Source organism: Naegleria fowleri (assembly GCF_008403515.1).
Source record: "Naegleria fowleri strain ATCC 30894 chromosome Unknown tig23, whole genome shotgun sequence".
In the NCBI taxonomy this organism is placed as follows: Eukaryota; Heterolobosea; class Eutetramitea; order Acrasida; family Naegleriidae; genus Naegleria; species Naegleria fowleri.
Window position 1 is genome coordinate 28,768 of NW_025407955.1, and position 20,070 is coordinate 48,837.

General features: G+C 34.5%; 8 protein-coding genes across 8 annotated transcripts; 2 read left to right on the forward strand and 6 right to left on the reverse strand.

Annotated features, from left to right (window-relative positions):
- Positions 1 to 117: 117 nt before the first annotated feature.
- On the forward strand, positions 118 to 998 carry FDP41_001254 (uncharacterized protein; the record flags this gene model as incomplete). The annotated part of the gene is made up of 2 exons (XM_044703070.1): positions 118 to 854; positions 902 to 998. 2 exons carry the CDS (start codon positions 118 to 120, stop codon positions 996 to 998), a joined length of 834 nt encoding a protein of 277 aa, XP_044564299.1.
- Position 999: 1 nt separating this feature from the next.
- FDP41_001255 (uncharacterized protein) lies at positions 1,000 to 1,715 on the reverse strand (the record flags this gene model as incomplete). The annotated part of the gene is made up of 2 exons (XM_044703081.1): positions 1,000 to 1,295; positions 1,508 to 1,715. The coding sequence occupies 2 exons, from the start codon at positions 1,713 to 1,715 to the stop codon at positions 1,000 to 1,002; spliced, it is 504 nt and encodes a 167-aa protein (XP_044564300.1).
- Positions 1,716 to 2,040: 325 nt separating this feature from the next.
- Positions 2,041 to 4,156, reverse strand: FDP41_001256 (uncharacterized protein; the record flags this gene model as incomplete). Its single annotated transcript, XM_044703092.1, has 2 exons — positions 2,041 to 2,683; positions 2,847 to 4,156. The coding sequence occupies 2 exons, from the start codon at positions 4,154 to 4,156 to the stop codon at positions 2,041 to 2,043; spliced, it is 1,953 nt and encodes a 650-aa protein (XP_044564301.1).
- Positions 4,157 to 4,269: 113 nt separating this feature from the next.
- On the forward strand, positions 4,270 to 5,112 carry FDP41_001257 (uncharacterized protein; the record flags this gene model as incomplete). Its single annotated transcript, XM_044703103.1, has 1 exon — positions 4,270 to 5,112. The coding sequence occupies one exon, from the start codon at positions 4,270 to 4,272 to the stop codon at positions 5,110 to 5,112; it is 843 nt and encodes a 280-aa protein (XP_044564302.1).
- A 202-nt stretch (positions 5,113 to 5,314) lies between these two features.
- On the reverse strand, positions 5,315 to 10,715 carry FDP41_001258 (uncharacterized protein; the record flags this gene model as incomplete). The annotated part of the gene is made up of 2 exons (XM_044703114.1): positions 5,315 to 10,039; positions 10,137 to 10,715. 2 exons carry the CDS (start codon positions 10,713 to 10,715, stop codon positions 5,315 to 5,317), a joined length of 5,304 nt encoding a protein of 1,767 aa, XP_044564303.1.
- Positions 10,716 to 12,315: 1,600 nt separating this feature from the next.
- On the reverse strand, positions 12,316 to 13,323 carry FDP41_001259 (uncharacterized protein; the record flags this gene model as incomplete). Its single annotated transcript, XM_044703125.1, has 1 exon — positions 12,316 to 13,323. The coding sequence occupies one exon, from the start codon at positions 13,321 to 13,323 to the stop codon at positions 12,316 to 12,318; it is 1,008 nt and encodes a 335-aa protein (XP_044564304.1).
- Positions 13,324 to 13,432: 109 nt separating this feature from the next.
- On the reverse strand, positions 13,433 to 18,728 carry FDP41_001260 (uncharacterized protein; the record flags this gene model as incomplete). The annotated part of the gene is made up of 3 exons (XM_044703137.1): positions 13,433 to 13,983; positions 14,089 to 17,986; positions 18,255 to 18,728. 3 exons carry the CDS (start codon positions 18,726 to 18,728, stop codon positions 13,433 to 13,435), a joined length of 4,923 nt encoding a protein of 1,640 aa, XP_044564305.1.
- Positions 18,729 to 18,961: 233 nt separating this feature from the next.
- On the reverse strand, positions 18,962 to 20,059 carry FDP41_001261 (uncharacterized protein; the record flags this gene model as incomplete). The annotated part of the gene is made up of 1 exon (XM_044703148.1): positions 18,962 to 20,059. One exon carries the CDS (start codon positions 20,057 to 20,059, stop codon positions 18,962 to 18,964), a length of 1,098 nt encoding a protein of 365 aa, XP_044564306.1.
- Positions 20,060 to 20,070: the final 11 nt, after the last annotated feature.

Here is a 20,070-nt window from a genome sequence, read left to right on the forward strand (position 1 = left end):
GAAGGCTTTATGGGAGCATTACGTTCTTGTAGTCATTTTCTCATTCATTCACTCTATTTATTGTTATACACGTGTTATTTTATATATCATCATGTGTGGGAGAGATTGTTAAGCCAAATGTTTGTGATGCTGCTCGGAATTAATCCTTCTTCCTCTCCAACCTCACGATATACATTTTCTCCAGACAAATTGAATGAAGATATGATTAGTAAATTTCCAAATCATTTAGCAATTGCAATTGATACAGAAATGCTTTCTCCACATGTTCTCCATCATGATGACCTTTCTCAAAAACGAGTTACATGTTTAGATGAAATCGCCATGAAGCAAATTCAAAACATGATTTATTGGTCACTGACAACTTTTTCAAAGCTGAAAAATCACTCCATTCAGAGTATTGCATTCTATGATAAATATGGAATATTGGAAAAGCATGCAACACAAATATTCACCTTTATTGAAAGAGTTCTGAAAAATCATGAAGTGAAATTTACCGCCAAAAATATTCAATTATTAGAAACCAAACAAAATATTGAACATGAAATTCCATGTTTAAAAATTCCAACCAAGAATATTGTCCATAATCACACTCAAACCTTAGTTGTTCGATTACTGAGTTTTCAAAACTGTGGAAAACCAAGTATTACGAAATTAGCCAATTCCATTTTTGAAGAGTTGAAGCACAAACAAGACATGGAAAATTTAAAAGAACTAGTAAGGCATCATGTGAGTGAGAAATTGCATCGTCACACCAAAGAAAATATTCCTGAACCAAACATGTTAATTTCATTTAGCACTCCTGTTTTACTTCTTCATGGTTTCTCTCCTCTGCATTTGAAATACACCCAAATTAGGTAAGTAACTAGTTTTTCACACTTTCAATTTCATCACCTTTGTATAGTCATGTTGAAAAGTGTTTTGTCACACAATTCACTGAACAAGACTTTGTAAAATGTGTATTAGAATATGTCTCTTGTAATCAAAGATTTGGAAAATAATTTATTCCTCAATTTGTATATTTTTGACTTTTTCAGAATGAACTGGATGTGGCTGATAGCTTTCACTCTTTGGAATGATTAATCTCAATTGACCATCCTTAATACTTGCTTTGATTTCATCAATTTTAACATTATCAGGAATATCGAACTGTCTAGAAAACCCAACATTGAAACGTTCATGTAGAATATACTGTGAATCCTTTTCTTCCTTACTTTCTTTGTCTCCTTGAAGAATGAGAGTTTGTGTTTCTTCATCAATGGTACAGTGAATATTTTCCTTCTTGAAACCAGGAACGTCTATTGTATATTATAATATACACAATATGTGTGTGTATGATGGTCATGGATATTGTCATACATGGAGTCATATCGATATAGTACAGTGTACCATATTGGCAAGTTCGTGATTATCGTATGTTTAAAAAGCAAAAATTCAAATCATATTTTTCACAGTGTTTGGAACCAATCTTCTTGAATGCATCAATTTTCCTCTCTGAAACGACGCTTACCTGCAATGAGTTCGAATTGTGTTGGACTTTCCTTCACATCCACGAGTGGAGAATTGAATGTAGAGAAGGGTGAATGGACTAAGGGTTGAACAATGTCATTGTCTGTAAAGGAAGATAGAAAGTTATAGAGTGGATTTCTAGATCGGATGGGTCTGAATGTGTGATGCTGATGTGGTGAGGATCCAAACAAGCGTTTTACGAGGGACATGTCCAGGTTTTTTTGAATTAGACGAGTTTATCGGATTGCATTGAGTCAAATTAGGTAAATCCATTCAAAGAGGAAACTCTCCATAACAAGCAACGATCGTTTGAAAGAAAGACAGTTGCTCGACGAGTCAAAATTCTTGGTGAATGATGATGACGTGTAGTCTGACTCGTGTTGTTATATATAGTACGATCGATATATATCTATCGAACCTCTTTATTCTCTCTCTTGAATTTCATTTCGAACACATCAAGTAAACTCCAAATTACAAATGAGGATTGGAGTTTATGAGTATAAACTTTTGTGATGATTTTCATTGGTTAGTTTCTCATAAATGATGATTTTCATTGGTACCATCAAATGCAACAGCATGAATTCCAGTTCCCAAATGATGATGCTCAACAATATTCACTGCTGCACGAATCAATTGAACAAACTCTTCAGGATCAATTTTGGTCCAATGCATGTGAGCATCCACCACATTTTCTGATTTATCATTTTGCATGGCCAAATACTGAATACCTCTCCATTTCGCCAAATTTCTAAAGAATGAGCTATGAAAACCTGATGGGAATAATTCGACAAGGACAGCTTCTTCTGGAAGCCACATGGTGTGAGTGAGTCCAGCACCATGTCCACCAATTAATATATCAGTCTCTTGATGAATGATTCTAATTTGTGCTTGAATGGATCCAACTTGACCAAAGTCAATAAACTTGATCTCTACATTGTGTTTGTGTTTCAGAATGGGATCATTTTCAAGTGCTTGTTTCAATTCATCTTCATTCATAATTCTTCTATAAATGGTAGCAGCTGTTTCTTTTACTTTTCTGGTACTGAATACAATTTTAATGGGATCTTGATGGGGATGACCTCTCCTACGAACGAGATGATGTCCTTGTAGTACTTTTCGAGTGATATAGGTGGAGAAGGCTTTGAGAATGTCCGATTCACGGCATGGATTGGGTCTCCTTTTTGAATGATTTATGAGATTGGTTGTGAACAACACATTAATGATCGAAGAATTGAAAGTGTCATTGGTGAAGAACATGACAGTGAGGGTGGTGATTCAATTGTTGTTGAATAATTCGTTTTAAATGAATATTGAAAATGAATTCAATAATGAGAACTTACCATGCATCTTTCATCAAAAAACATGATCCTCCAGGAGTCACCATGAGCACCTCTTCAAAACAAACAAGACTATCCATTTTCAGATGTGGATACTCTTCTTGCAAATATTTCTTATATTCAGAATGAGTGAACACTTGATCTCCCAATTTCTCTAAAATTTCATAATAATATCCTTTCTGATAATGATCCAAGAGAACAATGTGACTATTCTTGACAAAATGATCAAAAAACTCAACATTTTCATTCGTCGAATCATTGGGAATTCGACCCTCTTGGACATTCTTTCCTAAAATCATTAAATAATTAATGAAAATATTCACAAAATCAGTCATGGAATGAAATAAATTAAATTCACCATCTCTCTGAACAAGAACAAGTCTCTTTGAAATGATTTGATCACATTTTTGAATCTTGTTCGAATTAGTACTTCCTCTAAATGCTCGCATCCAATGATTCAAATGTAATTGAAATAATCGTTGATCATGATCGACCCATAGAGAAGTATCTTTTTCACAATTGGCATACCATCCATTTGAGAATCCATTTCCAGAGAATGAATTTAATGGAACAATCATGTTCAATATTCGAATAAAGTTATCTTGTGCCACATGTCTTGTTTGTTGAATGCGATACATCAAGACTTTGGATGGAGCAATTGATGATGAAGTTGTAGTAAAAGTTGTAGAAGGTTTTTTTAAAGTAGTTGTAGTAGTAGTTTCAGTAGTAGTTGTGGTAGTAATAGATGAATCAATCCCACAAATTAATTTCTCTGCATTTCTCCATCTCTCCACAAGTCCAAATCCAATATCATTGGAACAAGCATTTCGATGAGGATCGGATCGAATGTAATAATTTCGATTCCAATATTCAAATTCATTATAAGGAGACTGAGGAGGAGTTGAAAGTGTTGTAGAAAGTGTTGAAGAAGAAGGAGTTGAAAGTGTTGTAGAAGAATGAGTTGTTGTTGTTGAAAGTGTACTACTACGAGTACTGTCATCACTGTCATCATTTCTGTTCGGATTGAATACTTTTGCAACTTTTAATTCTTGTTGTAAAGTTACAACTTGATGTCGTAATTGTTCATTTTGTGATTTGAGTTGAGATAATAAATGTTCGAGTAAATCTTTGGATTGTTGTTCTGCTGTTGTGTCATGTTTCTTTGATTCATTAGTATTGTCATTAGTATCGTAAATTCGATGTCGGATGGCATTGAACATGAGAATGTAAATGACCATAATGGCCACAAGTATCAATACAAGAATCTTGTTTCGATGATGTGAAAACCATGGCTGATGACGTAATGATTGCATGGGATTCTGATCAGAATGAGTCACTTATTTTTTGTGAATCGTCAGATGACAATTGGCAGTTTCTAATTCGATTTGAAAATTAATTTCTAAAATAATTTTTATTTTTAAAAAAAATGAACTCGGCCGATCCCTTTGATATTGTCAAAGACAAGGTCACTGAAAAGCTCCGTTCCGTTAAAGTGCTCCAAGAGATGTATATGGAGCAAATCAACGGATCGGGTACAATGGATGAAGTCTCAATTACTGGTATTGAGAGAGAGCTGAGAAATAATATTCAATCCATTGATTTGTTTTTAAATGATTTGCAAGGAACTATCAATATTGTTGAAAAGAATCCTCAACGCTTTTCAAATATATCCCGAGAGGAGATTGGAAAACGTAAATTGTTTATTTCCTCTACATCACAGCAAATGAGACAAATAGAACAACAAATGAAGAATAGAAAACAAAAACAAACTCAACTTCAAAAGGAAAGCCTATTTTCCGATCCGAAACAAAAAGGCTCATCATCGGCACAATTAAATGATGAAGATGATGATGGAAATTATCATGACTCTTTTAAGAATACCACCACCACCACTACTAGTAAAGGAAGATATTCAAGGCTTGAAGAGTCCTATATCAAGGATAATCAAAGATTTATTGATGAACAGTTGCAAATTCAAGACACTGTGAGAAAAAATCAAGATGAACAGATGGACAAGATGACTACAACGGTTCAACGAGTTGGCCAAATTGCTATTGAAATTGGAAATGAATTGGATGAACACAAGAGAGAATTAGAAGAAATGGAAAATCATGTGGAGAAGACAAAGGGTTTATTGGAAAGAACGAATAAGAGGTTACAGACATTGTTGAATAATACTTCTGACAAGTGGAAGATTATAATTATTGTTATTTTACTGTTGATCGTCCTTGGTTTGATTGCTGTAGTGATTTTTGTACCATTTAGATGATGATTCACCATGGTGAATATGGCAAAAGAGAGATCACTCACTCGTGTATATATAAAAAGATGAATTGAGTTTTTTGTTAATAGAACTTTTCGAATCCTACTAATTATTGGTCATGTAAAAAGAGCCAATCTTGATTTCAGGCTCATAGAAACCACTCGGCAGCCGAAACGATCAAGAAATGAATCGAAATATTCCACTTTTATTACACTTCTTCATGATCACCACCATATTGGTGATGAGATTTGTGAGCAGTAACATGAAGACCTTGTTGAGAAGGTAATTGATGATCAGTGGAGGTGGCTGAATGGGTAAAGAATCCTCCTGTATGTTGGTGTTGTGGACTATTACTGGTGTGATGCTGATGTTGCATGGATCGACTGTTGTTAATGCTACTACTACTGTTACTATCAATAACACCACTACCAATAACACCACTACCACTCGATCGATTCGACGACTTGTTGTTAGCAACAATACATCTTCTCAAAATCAAACCACAACAACAAATGAAACAAATGGCAGTCACAACAACACCATCGTAGGCATACTTGGAATATCTTTGCATATCATGATATTGTTGCAATTGATCAATGTATAGAAATGGGTTCTCTTCTCCTTCTGGTAATTCAAATTGAGATGGTTTTGGGAAATACCATCGATAGAAATTATGAAGTAATTCAACAACTTCGATATTTGGTTTTGTTTGATTCATATCATCATTGAGACAAATAAATTTAGGTCTCTTTCTTGTTAATTCATCTAATTGTTCTCCAACCTTATCATAATCATCTCTAATCATGTGAAATCCAACTTCAGATAAATCTTCAAGAGTGTATGGGAAACGTTGTTCACTTTTGTGAACTTTAGTTTTCACAATATCACTCAAACCACTATTCACAAAATCATCAAATGTTGGTCTTGTTCTTGTCTTGTAATTTGGATCATAGTTAGACATGACCAAATTTGTATAATTTAAATGTCCAAACAAGACAGATCGAACTGATTTCAAATAATCCTTAAATGAGCTATAAGAATCATAGGATGACCAAGAACCAAATGAACTAGTTCCACGTTTCCAATTGGAAAAGTAAGAAGAAAAGGTTGAATCGGTGGTGGTGGTGGTGTTGCCATCACCACTATTTCCACCATCACTTGTTGTACTGCCATCACCACTATTTCCACCATCACCACTATTACCACTATTACCACCATCACCACTATTACCACTCTTCTTCTCACTCACAGTTTGATCCAATTCATTCTTTTCATTCACTCGTTTCCAATCATTCATCTTTTTTGTAATATTTCTTGACAATTCATTGACCTTGTCTTGTGATATTTTGTACTTGTTAAACATGATATTTGCTAAATTTCTAATTTCATAATCATCCATAATATCATCTTGATTCGTATCCACATGCTCTTTGAAGAATTCTGTTGCATTGTATGGAATTCCTTCATGCATTAAATAATAAAAATATGTAAATGTATATTGCATATCATTTGAGGAACGGAATCGATTGGAAGATGTCACATTAAATTCATATTCCCATTTCTTTTGTAATTCACTCATAATATCCTTATCAATCATATGTGGCATGTGAGCTGGTACTTTTCTTGAAGCTCTTCCATATTCCTTATTTAGTAATTTGTTCACATGAATTAAGGAATCACCAAATTTGTCTAATAATCGACGAGCAGAGGGTGATGAGTGTTGTTGTGAGGAAGTTTCATCATTGTGATCACTATTGTATTGAATTTGATCTTGATGAATTTGTCTTTCAATACTCTTTTTCATATTTTTATACGTTTTTTGAGAAAATTCTTTTTCTAATAATTGATGACGAAGTGAATTTACAATTTCTTCTGGATGAGATTGAACAATAGGAATTCGAATGGATGAATATGTTGGGGATAAAGTTGGGGATGAAGTTGGAGGTGGTGTTGTTAGTGATGAATATGTTGGGGATGAATATGTTGGGGATGAAGTTGGAGGTGGTGTTGTTAGTGATGAATATGATGATGTTGATGATGGTTGTTCTTGTTCACCATCGCCATCATTCGTATAGTGAAAATGTTCACTCACAGTATTGTGAATTCTTCTTTTTAAAGTATCATCCTTAGGTATACTCAATAATTTTCTTTGTTTTCTTCTTTTTAGAGCATTTCTTAAGGCCATTAATTCCTCTTCAACAATCGATTCACTTTGTTTTCGATTCTTCTTTTTCATTGGTTGTTCTTGTTCACCATCGCCATCATCATCATTCACTAACTCAGCTGGCATCATTGGATTCTTCTTTTTAGAGACTTTGTTTCGAGTCCATGTGGATCGTGTTGATGAATCATGATGTCTAGATGGTCGTTTGGAATTCCGAGATTTTGAAGAAGGATTTGAGGGGTTTTTCAGAGTCTTTGGAGTCTTTTCTAAAGTCATAGAAGTAGTAGCAGTTGTAGTAGTAGTAGTAGTACGATCATGATCGCCATCATTACCCTCCTCCACATCATCATCACCACCACCACCACTTTGACTCGATTGTCGGTCGATAGTGTTTCTTCTAGTAGGACTTTTATCAGCCGCCACCATTACCACATCAGAAAGATCATCAATTTCAGTGGTGGTGGTGGTGGTGGTGATGGTGGTGGTAGAAGGTAATGTTGTTGTTGTTGTTGGATCATTCTTGTCCAATTGATTTTTCTGCAACATGTCTTTCTTCTCACTACTACTACCACTACTACTACTACCACTAATACCCATACTACTACCACTACTACTACCACTACTACGACTCTTACTCCTCTTGTTCATATTGGTCGTAGTTTGAGTAGGAGTAGTGGCACCACCACTTGTTGTTTGAGAAGGAGTAGTAGTCAATGAAGCAGCAGCAGCAGTGTTGGTTGTTGTTGTTGTTGTTGAAGAGGAAGTTGTTGTTTGAGAAGGAGTAGTAGTAGTAGTAGTAGTGGTAGTAGTCGATGCAGTGGTGGTTGAACTTGTTGTTGTTGTTGAAGGAAAAGTCATACCATTACTACTACTCAATGCACCACTCTGACCATCACTCCATGCACCAGAACCATTACTAACACCACCACCAAAACTACCACCACTAGAATTCTGTACTATGGATCTTTTCATACTACTACTACTAGTTGTGCTTGTGGTTATTAGGGTTGGAATGATGACTTTGGAAGAATAATGAACATCCTGTTGCATTTGAGAATATTCACTTTCAGTTAATGCCATAATATCTTGTTCTTCTCTCTTTTTTTTAAACTTGTTTTGAATATACTCAAAGGATTCATGATTCACTAATTTCACAATAAAGGATTTGGAAATGATTAATTTAGAATCGAGACCTTCTTCTTCTTCTCGATTCACAGTTGTGTAATGAGTCGTTATGGTCGAAGTGTAGTGATTATGATCATCCTTATCACTACTACTACTACTACTACTAGTACTAGCATTGAGAATTCTTTCAGCTTCTAATGTCACTTGAATGATTTCTTCATAATACATGTCTCTATTGGATGAATTCATGGTGTTGTTAAGGGTTTTGGTGTTATGAATAATAGTATTGGTGGTGTTAAGGGGAGTTTTGGTGTTAAGAGTTTTGGTGTTAAGGGGGGTTTTAGTGGTGGAATTGTTGTGAAGAGTGTCATTGATAGAGGTATAGTGTGTGATATTTGCTTTCAATAATTGATAATTAAATGTAAAGATTAATAATTTTTCTTTTTGTGAAATGGTTGAACTTCTCACCAATTTCTCATTATCATGATTTCCATTTGTAATTTGTGAATTCATGAAAATTGGATTTAAATTCAAATAAATAGAAGAAATGTTCGATCTCACATAAATGACATTCAAATCCTCAGTCACATCTTGATGCAATAAAACTCTTTTCAATTCTTTAAAATCACAATCACCTGCATCGAAACCACATTCCTTAACATTACATGGTCGATCACAAAATCGATCACCAATCCATGAATCAGGACATGAAGCAGAACAATAATTATTGTAATTAGATTTCAATGAAGATCCTGCTGACATCCAAGAAGGAACATTGGAAGTTCCAGTATTCCAGTTATTCCAGGAATTACCATATGAGGAAGATCCATACGACATTCTCACATTATTTCCAATACAATCACCACCATCAAAATCACATTGAGTGACATTACATGACAAATCACAATAACCATCTCCTAACCATGATTCTTGACATCCACTTGCACATGGTGGAACTTCCCAACTGAGAAATACTTTTTGTCCTGTCGAATGACTATAAAAATCTTCAGGATAGACAAAATTTCCAAACATGACATCATCATTTAAATAGATAAACTTTTTAGATAGACCAGGTATTCTATGAATATGAGATTCTATGGATGGAGAACTAAATACAGGTAAATGTGAAACATCTCTATAAATATCTGAATGTTTCACAATTTTGATTTTTGGATTCTTAATATTTAACCAATTGGGTACTTGACCATTGGTGACAATATAAATATTTCGAACCCATGGAGCAAATCTTTCTAAACTTCTTAAACTGAATTTCAATTCATCATTATCTCTAAAACGATTGGAACCACTGACAGTGTTGTCTTGTTGTTGAGTAGTATTATTATTGGAATGATTCGTATTATTATTATTGATATTATTATTGATATTATTATTATTGATATTATTATTATTGATATTATGATTATCGTTATTGATATTATTATTGATATTATTATTATTGATATTATGATTACTATTAGTATGATCATTGGTGGTAGAAGCACGAGATGCAGTGGTGGTAGAAGCACGAGTTGTGTGAACGAGTTTCTTCTTCTTCAGAGTAGGATGATGAGAATTGGTCTTCTTCTTTTTTGAAGTCTTGTCAATGACTTGATTTAATTTTTCTTCTTCTTCCCTTCCATTGCACTTTATGATTGGTTTGCTCATTGTTTTTACGATTATTTTCTTTCTTATTATTGAGAGGATCATTTGAATCCTTCTTTTTGGTTCTATGAGTGTTAACACTGCTGTCATTACCAGTTGTAGTGCTTGTTGTAGTACCACCAGTTGTAGTAGTAGTAGTACTACTACTACTAGTACTCATACGACTCGTTGTAGTCGTCTTGGTAGTAGTTTCGCTGTCATCATTTTCATCTTGTTCTGTTAATTGTTGTTGTTCTTGTTGTTCTGTATATTCTTTCAATAATGCTTTATGAATTGGATCAGAACCATTCACCCAAGTATAAACAATATCCATTGGTTCATAACATAATTTAGAAATTGAATTCACTTTCATAATGTTATCTTTGTACATCCGATGACAATAACTTCCCATTTGTGAAACATCATCTTCAACCAATGTTGTTTTATCCATAATTGAAATATCTAATAAAGATTGTAATAAATGAAGAATGGAATTGAGAGTAATGAAGGTCACAATAATTAATAGAATGACACCCCATTTGGAGGTTGCAAAGGAATAAAAAGATCTTTGAATGGGTTTAGTGAATCGATTAGGAATGCAACCACATGTGTACTTTTTATAGGTGTTGTTGTTGCTTGTAGTAATACTAGTAGTCGTGGTGGTGGTGGTGGGTAACATGATGATGATGGTACGAGAAATTGTGAATTGAGAGAAGGAGTATGAAAAATTAATCCAAAATGACGAATATATTGGTGGATGATGCCAATAAATCGATATCGAAATCGGAGTAAAATCCGAAGAACAGCGGCAATGATGAAGAGGGTTTAAAGCTACAACAACAATAGCTCTCAAAATATGTTGTGGAGATTTTTTTAATCAACTCACAAACAGAGTGTTTCTTCCTTCCGAAGCTACAAGCACAACCTTGGTTAATTTTTTCAAGAACAAACGTTCAATTATTATGTCTGCCCGTCTAGCTCAGTCGGTAGAGCGCAAGACTCTTAATCTTGTGGTCGTGGGTTCGAGCCCCACGGTGGGCGAAAGAGTTTTTGCATTTCGAGAGGTGCAAAAGAATTTTGTATTTGCATTTTAGTTCTGGTTTCTTAAAGCAACAATATTATTTATGTTATATATATATTTTTTAACATATATTACCTTAACTGCTACTTTATATAAAATAATATATATTATATAACCTTAACAATTCTTGAAGTGGCTTTGTCATGATTATTGTGTCTTTGATTTGATGGTAATTACATCACCAAAGTAAGTGGACTCCTCGTTTGCACTTTCGTTTCCGACGAATTCTGCACCTTCTTGATAGAAATTGTCGTGAACAGTATTCGTCTGTATCTACTATTAGCTTGATTTCTAAAGGGTTCATGATTCTTTTAACTAGTGATTTCAGTTGCAATTTCTTGGGAATAATTCCTACGACATTTTGTTCCTGCAATGAGAACATTGAAAGGATTTGTGCCTTTATACTTTCCAAAGAACTTGGAAAGTAACTTATGGCTCGGTTGTTTGGGCATGGTTTTTTTTTTGAGCTTTTGTTCAAAAGGCTTTGCTGGATTCAGTTCCAATCTCTGCAATTCACTACAACAAGGATCAAATCTGAATCTCAATCAAAATGAAAGGCCAACGTTAAGACCAATCCTAATTTTCAAAACAAACCAAAAGAACATGTGCAAAATTGGTTGTACACACACGATTGTTGAATTTTCCTTCCCAAGAGAATCAGAGAAGAAACAAACATGAAGATTCCAAGCTCAAGTGAGTGGTGGGAAGTGGCCACAAAAGAATGTTTAACCAGTTAATCAGTTATAGTTACATGAGAGCATGGAGCTTGAAACATATTGAGTGTGAAGAGAGACGATCATTTCGAACATTCGAGTTGACCCATCAAAGACGACAAAGGTTCAATAACTCATCTACTATTCATCACGGTACTATTATTACTATTAAATCGCTGAACTGTTCTTGTTTGGAACTTTTAAGCAAATCCTTAAATCTTTTTTCATTCTTATACCATCTTGCATTATAGTGAAACACTTGTATCATATAATTGTAACAATCTGCTACGTATAAAAATCCTGCATGATCATCCAATGACAATCCAAATGGAGTGTTCAATAAATTTGAATGAGTACTACCTGGTACATGCTGAAACTCTTCCAACATTTCCCCAGTCCAATTGAATACCTTGATTTTATGATGATCACTATCACTCACAATAATATGTTTAGTGTTTGGATCGACAACAACACCTCTTGGATAGTTAAAACATCCCACTGCAATACTTCTCAAAATACTTCCATCTATGGATGAAACAATATGCACGCCATTGGTTGATTTTTTCACAAACGAACAAATTTCCTTCGTAAAATGCTAGATCCGTAGGAGCATTGAATGCAAAGGATTTCAATAAATGTCCATCTCTACTCGATAATACTCTAATTTTACTTGCATCTCGATCACTCACAAAAAGTCTTCGAGATGAATGATCCACACATAAACCTCTGAGAGCATTAAATTCGGATGATGTGCATTTCCACATTCGAGACCTGTGATTGGATAGTCTTGTTGCTGTTCGAACATTTGGTTCATACAAGGTTGGACACATGATGAACTTTTCGATCGTGTAATACGAGTACATGTCTGTGGTAACAATCACACTTGGATAAGTGCATGCCATTTGAATGGTTTCTTGATCCCATGTCATTGATGATGGCATGTGTCGATTCTCATCTTCATTCGTAGTAGTGGTGGTGGTGCTTGAAGTAGTACTAGTTGTGCCAGTAGTGCTTGAAGTAGTAGATAGACCTTTCATCATGATGAGATCATTTTCATGACGAAAAGGCTCTTCAATTGTCAAATAATAACAACACCCACTGCGATCACCCACTTGGATGGAATATAAGAATTTTCGAGTATCCAAATCGAAAACATAGACTCTTCCCGATGAATAGGTACTTGCAAGTAATAACTTTCTTTTTGGATCAACTTTTACGTCCGTGATGAAATTAGACACTGAGGTAGAATCATGGGTAGAAAAGGGAAAAGCATGAGAAAGAATTTGATGATCAAAATCTTTTTGTTGTTGTCGTCGATCGAATGCATCATGATTTGTGGTGGTTTCATCAAATTGTTGGGTCTGTTGTTGTTCTTGTTGTTGATCAGTCGTAGTAGTAGTAAAAGTATTGTTGGTTGATGTGGTGGTGGTGGTGGTGGTTGCTGATGACCTAGTAGTCCTCCGATTATTCTGTTGTGTTTGATGCATCACCATTTTTTCATTTTGATCTTAGTGTTCATCTTTTGATGATGCCCCCTTTTCGAAACTCAAAAGCTTGAACACCATAATATATATGGAGTTAACGATCAAGTATGTTCAAGCTTTATAGAACTTGGGTTTCTTGTTCTTCATCGTCAGAACTTACCACCACCACATCAGGCGGTGCTTTGTGAAGAGTTGTTTGTGGTGGTGATGGTAGTGGTGAGGGTTGTGTTCTGGGGATGGTTGGGTGTGAACGTTTCTTCATATTGTCATAAGAACTCAGAATTGGTAAGAACAGAATGACAGAATTCATTTCATTCTGATGGACTTGATCAGTAGCAATAATTTTAACTCCACTCACAAACGAACAATTCTTACAAAACAAGAGACTATACACGACTCCATCACTTTCAGAAAAGTGTGTGATCATCTTGTTGTCTGTTTGAGATTTTGCTGTGTGATCCTTCATTGGTATGGAATAGAGTTGTTGATGAAATTGGAACTTGAAGAAATTTTGTTCATCAAGGTTGAGGAGACGATCACTGGGAAAGTGTTGTTGATCGAGTCGAGAGGATGATTTGGTCATTAATCTCAGACTATTCTGCTGTTGTTCATCAGTAAATGTTTGAGTGCATGTGCATGAATGAGTGAATTTGGAATCAATTCTCAATACTAGATGGTGATTCAATATGGATTATATTATTATGGTATGTCATAGGTATCATTATGAATTGCAATTATTCATAATACATGACCATCATTATGAATTATACATACCTTCATGTTGATGAAATACATTCTCAAAGGATGAGAGAATACTTTTTAGAAGAGTTAAATTTGGTTGTAATGCAATCCTTTGACCTTGATTGGAAAAGAGTAGTGTACTCTGACATGAAGTACAACAAATCTCAAGATGACTTGTTGTTGAATTGATCCTAGAATGATGACTTGTTGTTGCATCATCTTGAATATATGTATTCATCAATGATGATTTGAGAGTGGTAGTAGTTGTGGCTGTTGTGAATGGAATTTGTAACATGGTTTCATCATCATCATCACTATCAGTCAGTCTCTGTTTTTTAATGTCATCATCATGACAACTATCATCACTGAGCATTTCTAAGGATTCACTTGAAGAATTAAAATTTTCAGAACCCTTCTTCTTATTGATCGTTTGAGAAGAAGCACAAGACAAGTCATGTTGTTGATGTTGAACAATACCATCTTCTTCTTTGTGGTGCAGCAACAGTCGTTGATCACTACTGCCATGGCGATCATTCAACAATGGTGGTGCTGCTGCTTTTACCCAATGATGACTTGTACTACTACCACCACCAGACACAACAAGAACACTACTATCCTTACCACCACTGGTAGCACTAGTTGTTGAAATCTTACTTGTTGTACCATCACCACTACCACCACTACCACTCTGACCACCACTCGTACCCAAACCACCACTCTGACCATCACTCTGACCACCACCACTTTCATGATCACTCTTTCCATAATGATTCCACTTTCTAAAAAATTCATTCAGAGATTTCAATGAACTTTGAAGAGATGGATAATTCACAAGTCTTGTTCGAATCCACTTTGAGAATGCATTCACAGTCTTGGCACTATTCTTATTTTGAAATCTTTCATCAATCAATAAAATAGCTCCATAATCATTCTTGTGACGAATACATCGACCAACAGCTTGATTTAAGGCTCTAAAGGCTTGACTTGTATACCAATGTTCACCTGATGTCATATTGTAATTACTTATTCTACTATGACCAATACTATACAAGCCATCACCACCACTCTGACCACCATTATTACCACTACCACCAGTATGATTCTGACTAGTGGAAGAATACATTTGCTGCTTTTGATCGTTATATTCTCTTTTGAGAGACACTTTTAAATCCCTCACATTTGGATATGGAATACCAATACAGATCACCATTCGACACTTGTCATTGGAAAAATCAATACCTTCAGATACCTTGCCTCGACACACAGCCATAAAGAGAGCACCATTCTTTTTGGGAGGATGATTATTCTTACCAGTAGTATTGGTAGTAGTATTGGTAGTAGTATTGGTAGTAGTGGAATTCGTGGCAGTAGTAGTAGTGATAGTATTCTTCTTCTTATATTCAGAAACACTTGCATAATACTTTTGAATGGTCTCTTCAATATTGGCTCCCTTTTCTTCAAAGAATACATCCTTGTATTGTTCCATTTGTTTCAAAAGTGAGCAGGAGTTTTGTGAGCATGATTCAGTGGTGGTATTCGTAGCAGTGGTATTGGTAGCAGTGGTATTGCTTTGTTTCCATCTCTTTAAAATTTTCTGCATGAATGAATAGGAAGGAAAAAAGACAAGAATTCCTCCGCCATTCATGAATGTGGAATTCTCTTCTTCTTGACGACAAATAGATAAAATAATTCTTCCTAATTCATCTTGATACTGTGGTGTAGAACTATTGGAATAGTTTGCATTCAAACTCACTTCATTCGATTGTCCCAATGTTCCAACCCATACTTGATCTTGTTCAATGACATGTTCTGCCTCATAGATGGTTGTAAATGGAGTATTCAATTCATAGGAAAATGTATCAAGAGGACTCAAAGTACCTGATGCTAATACTGTACATTTGGAGAAGAGTTTCAATTCTTCAAAGGCAACCCGAGGTGAAAGACACCAAAAATTAATTTGAAATTCAATAGAAAATGGTGATGAAATTGTTGTTGCATGAGAGCAGTGATTTGTTGGAGTGGTGGTGGTGGTTTTGGTACGAAGAGTCGTAGTAGTAGTACTACTAGTTGCCATATTTGTAGAACCTCTTCTTATGGAATGATTTACAGCTTTCTTGATCAAGACAATTGCATAATCTTGCATGAATTTGTAATCATCTCTTAACATTAAATCAAAGATGGTCACCAATTCGTGCAATATATTAATACATCGTTGAGAGAGTGTCAAATGAATCGTTCCATTGGTTTGTTTCTTGATTGGACTCGATGATTTTACATGATACAGTGCATGTTTGATTTGTTTTAAATGATCATGATATGGAATCGAGACATGACCAAAAATAGGTTCCATCCATTCATTCATGATTCCATGTTTTTCCTTAATAATTTTACCTTCAATAGAATCATCATCACCCTCATGATTGGAAAGAGGTGTTAATTGTTGAGTGTTCATCCAATTTAAAATTCTTAGAATAAAATCATGAAGTGTTTTGTGATACTTGTATTGAATTCTGTTCATTGAAGAATGATGTTCTTCTTCTCCTCCATGAATCAAAGGTTTTTCATCATGATGAGTAGTAGTAGTATTATTAGTATTATTAGTATTAGTAGTATTAGTAGTAGTAGTAGTGCCATTACCAGCCCTCGTAGACTTTGTCCATGTTGTGGTTGTTGTTGTGAGAATGGAATTCAATTCATTGAGACACACATGTTCAAGTTCATAGTCACTCAGAGTCAATGAAGTAGCCTCTCGACATGCATCTTCCAAGTTGTGAGCTTCATCAAAAATACACACACAATTTTGAACATTGATGGACATGATCTCTCTTGTGATGGGTGATAGAATGTAATTGTAAGGACACAAAATGAATTCAATTTCTGGATCGAGTAGAAATTCTTTAGATGCAAAATATGGACAACTTTTCATTCTTTTTCCTTCCTTAATTAAATCTTCAATATCATAAATTAAATGTTTAGAATGTGGAGAATAATTAGAACTCTTAACAAGTGCATGCAAGTTCTTATAATAATAACAATTAGAAGCATCAATTAATTTTTGACATTCCGTTTGAACATCTCGTGTCGAACGAGTGTTGTTATTGTTATTGGTTGAATTGATTCGAGTGTTATTATTCACCATTGGATTGATACAATATTGTTGCTTACTTCCTAATATGGTCATTTTAGGAGTGTAAGCTGTCTTTCGAAGTTCTTTAACCACCTGTTTGATTTGTGAATGAGTTCTACAACAATAGATAATTTTTGGTAATGGATTGGATTTTAGAATTTCACGTTCTGCCTTGTGATTAAATCCTTTTTGTAAATAAAGTAAAATTTTAGAAATTTGATGAAAGTCTGAGGAAGGAGTGGTATTGCTATTACTAGTATTGATATTGCTATTGATACCACTAGTATTAGTATTGATATTAGTAGTATTGGCATTACCAGTTTTGGTATTCATAGTACTATTACAAGTATTGATATTGCCATTGGTGCTGTGAATTGTATACTCGAGCTTTTGTTTCTTTGGAAGTCCTACTAGTAGGACATGATCTTCTACAAGTACTACTGCTTGTTCATTTTCAGAAGAGGAAGAACCACTCTGCAATGTCATGACAGATCTCTTCTTGAGTGGTGATGAGGAAGAATCAAACAAGACAAGATTCATCGTATTGCTGCTGCTTGTGTGATCATTCATGGTATGAGTCTGAAATGAATGATTCAAAGTGGCCATTCTCTGTGATTGATCTGATAATGATGAGGATGAGAGATGTCCATAGGATGGTATACTTAGTGTTGTTGTTGCATCCAAAGAGTTTTCATGATGTGAAATATGAGAATGTTTTTCTTTCCATTTTTGGATCATTGTGGCTTTAAGGTGTTGCTGCCAACATAAGGTTGCACATAATAAACTCAAAGTTTTACCTGTACCCTGTTGTATCACATGTTATTATTATATACAGCAGTTATGGATGATGCGTATGTGTGTGCGTGTGCGTGTGCGAGTGTATGGATGGATGGATGGATGGATGGATGGATGAGAATGTATGTGCACAATCATAAATTTTGGAGATATTTGTGTCATCAAAACGTTTCATTGAGTGCAATTATTTAAATATTGAATTCATAGTTGTAAATATTTAAATATTGAATTCATATTGAAACATATATAATATTGTAATCATTATTCTCGTACATACGGTTGGACTCTCTAGAATGGCATGAGACATTCCCTTTTCATCATCACCACTACCATCATGATTCAACAACGTGTATATGATTCGATTCATAAATTCAATTTGTGATGGATAGGGATTGAATGGAAATAAACAATTCAAACCATGCGAAAGTGGAACATTAACAAATTGTTTGGTACTATTATTATTATTATTGGATGATGATGGATTTTCATCAAAATGACGACAAGAATCTTGCTCATCATCATCGGAATTGATGATCGAATAGAGTTTCAAAGAATGATGATTTTGACGATCGTCATCATTACAAGGCTTGTTGTCACGATCACGATTCAATGGTGGTGGTGGTGGTGGTGGTGGTGGTCTCTTTGATGATTGTACAATTTGGTGATAAAATTCATCATCTTCATCATCCGAAGATAATTGAATGGAAGGTGTATACATGAATGTTTTCTTTGGTTTGTTTTGATTGTTCATTTTTTTATTGGAATTCATAAACTTTCAAGGACCATGAACAATTCATGTTGGAATTCAACACTCATGTCAGAGTGCACTTCTTGAATGTTCCAACAAGGAATTTTCTCGACGTCGAGTGGCATGCATTTCTTTGTGTAGGTTTGAGTTTTCATGTTGTTCAATGATTGAACCTAACACCATTGAACCTAACATGGTCCATATAATTTTCAGATTTTTCTAATTTGAATTTCAAATCACTTCGAAAGTTGTTCTTGTTTTTTCTCTGCCAATCTCCTCAAATAACGCTCTCGTGCACTCAATACAGCTTCTTCCTTATCAATCTTTACAATTTTGAGTTGTGGTTGATCTTCTTGTTCCAAACTGAAGGAAGATTTCATTTCAGAAGAAGAGATCTGTGATTGAGAGGACTGTCCGACGGGTGATCTACTTTCATTCATTAAGGAAGTTTCTTGTTTTCTTTTTATGCCTCTGTGCTGTTGTTGTGGATGATCATAAAGATCACTTTTTGTTGAGATCTCACAAGTCTCTTTGTGATCTCGTTCATCAGTGGTGGTGTTACTTGTAGTAGTATTACTCTTTTCATCACTAACGTCGTGTCTTGTCGATGATGATAATAAACTCTTATAAAAGTTACCCATTCCTATTTTTGTTACATTTTTTTTTAATTCTTCTTCTTTTTCTCTTTCTTTTTCTTCAGTCCATCGTTCTTGTTCTTTGAGTTTTTGTTTATATTCCTCTGTTACAAAAACTGTATGACTTGAATTGATGGATGATTCTTTTTGCATTCTTCTAATTTGTGCTAACTCTTTTTCTTTCTTTCTTTCCTCAGCGAGTTTCACTAAATTTGCAATATATTTAGATTCTTGTGGATTTGAATCTTTTTCAGATAGTTTTTGTGTATAAGTTTTTGAAATTACATTTTTCATATTTTCGAAAGCATGTTCAACAATTGATTCAGATTTTTGATCTTGTTCATGATCTACTAATTCCCATTGATCAATATCTTGAAGGGAAGATTTGACGGTCTGTTGAGGATCTACTTTTTTCTTTTCATGTTGTATTTTTTGAAAGAGTAATGATTGAGTCATTGCAGAGGATGATGAGGATTTACTTTTTGGGTGTAATGATTTTGAATGATGGTTGATGGTTGATTCTTCTTCTTCATCTTGCTCTGAAAATAGTGATTCTATTTTCTGATCAGATTTATAATTGCTCGTTTTTGTTTGGTTGTTATTGAATAGAGCGGAAGATTGTTTTTTTGTTCCTCCGAGCTGAATGGAAATTGAAGGTGTTTTCTTGTTCGATGATGATTTGGAAAGCGAGAAATTCATTTTTTAAAAAT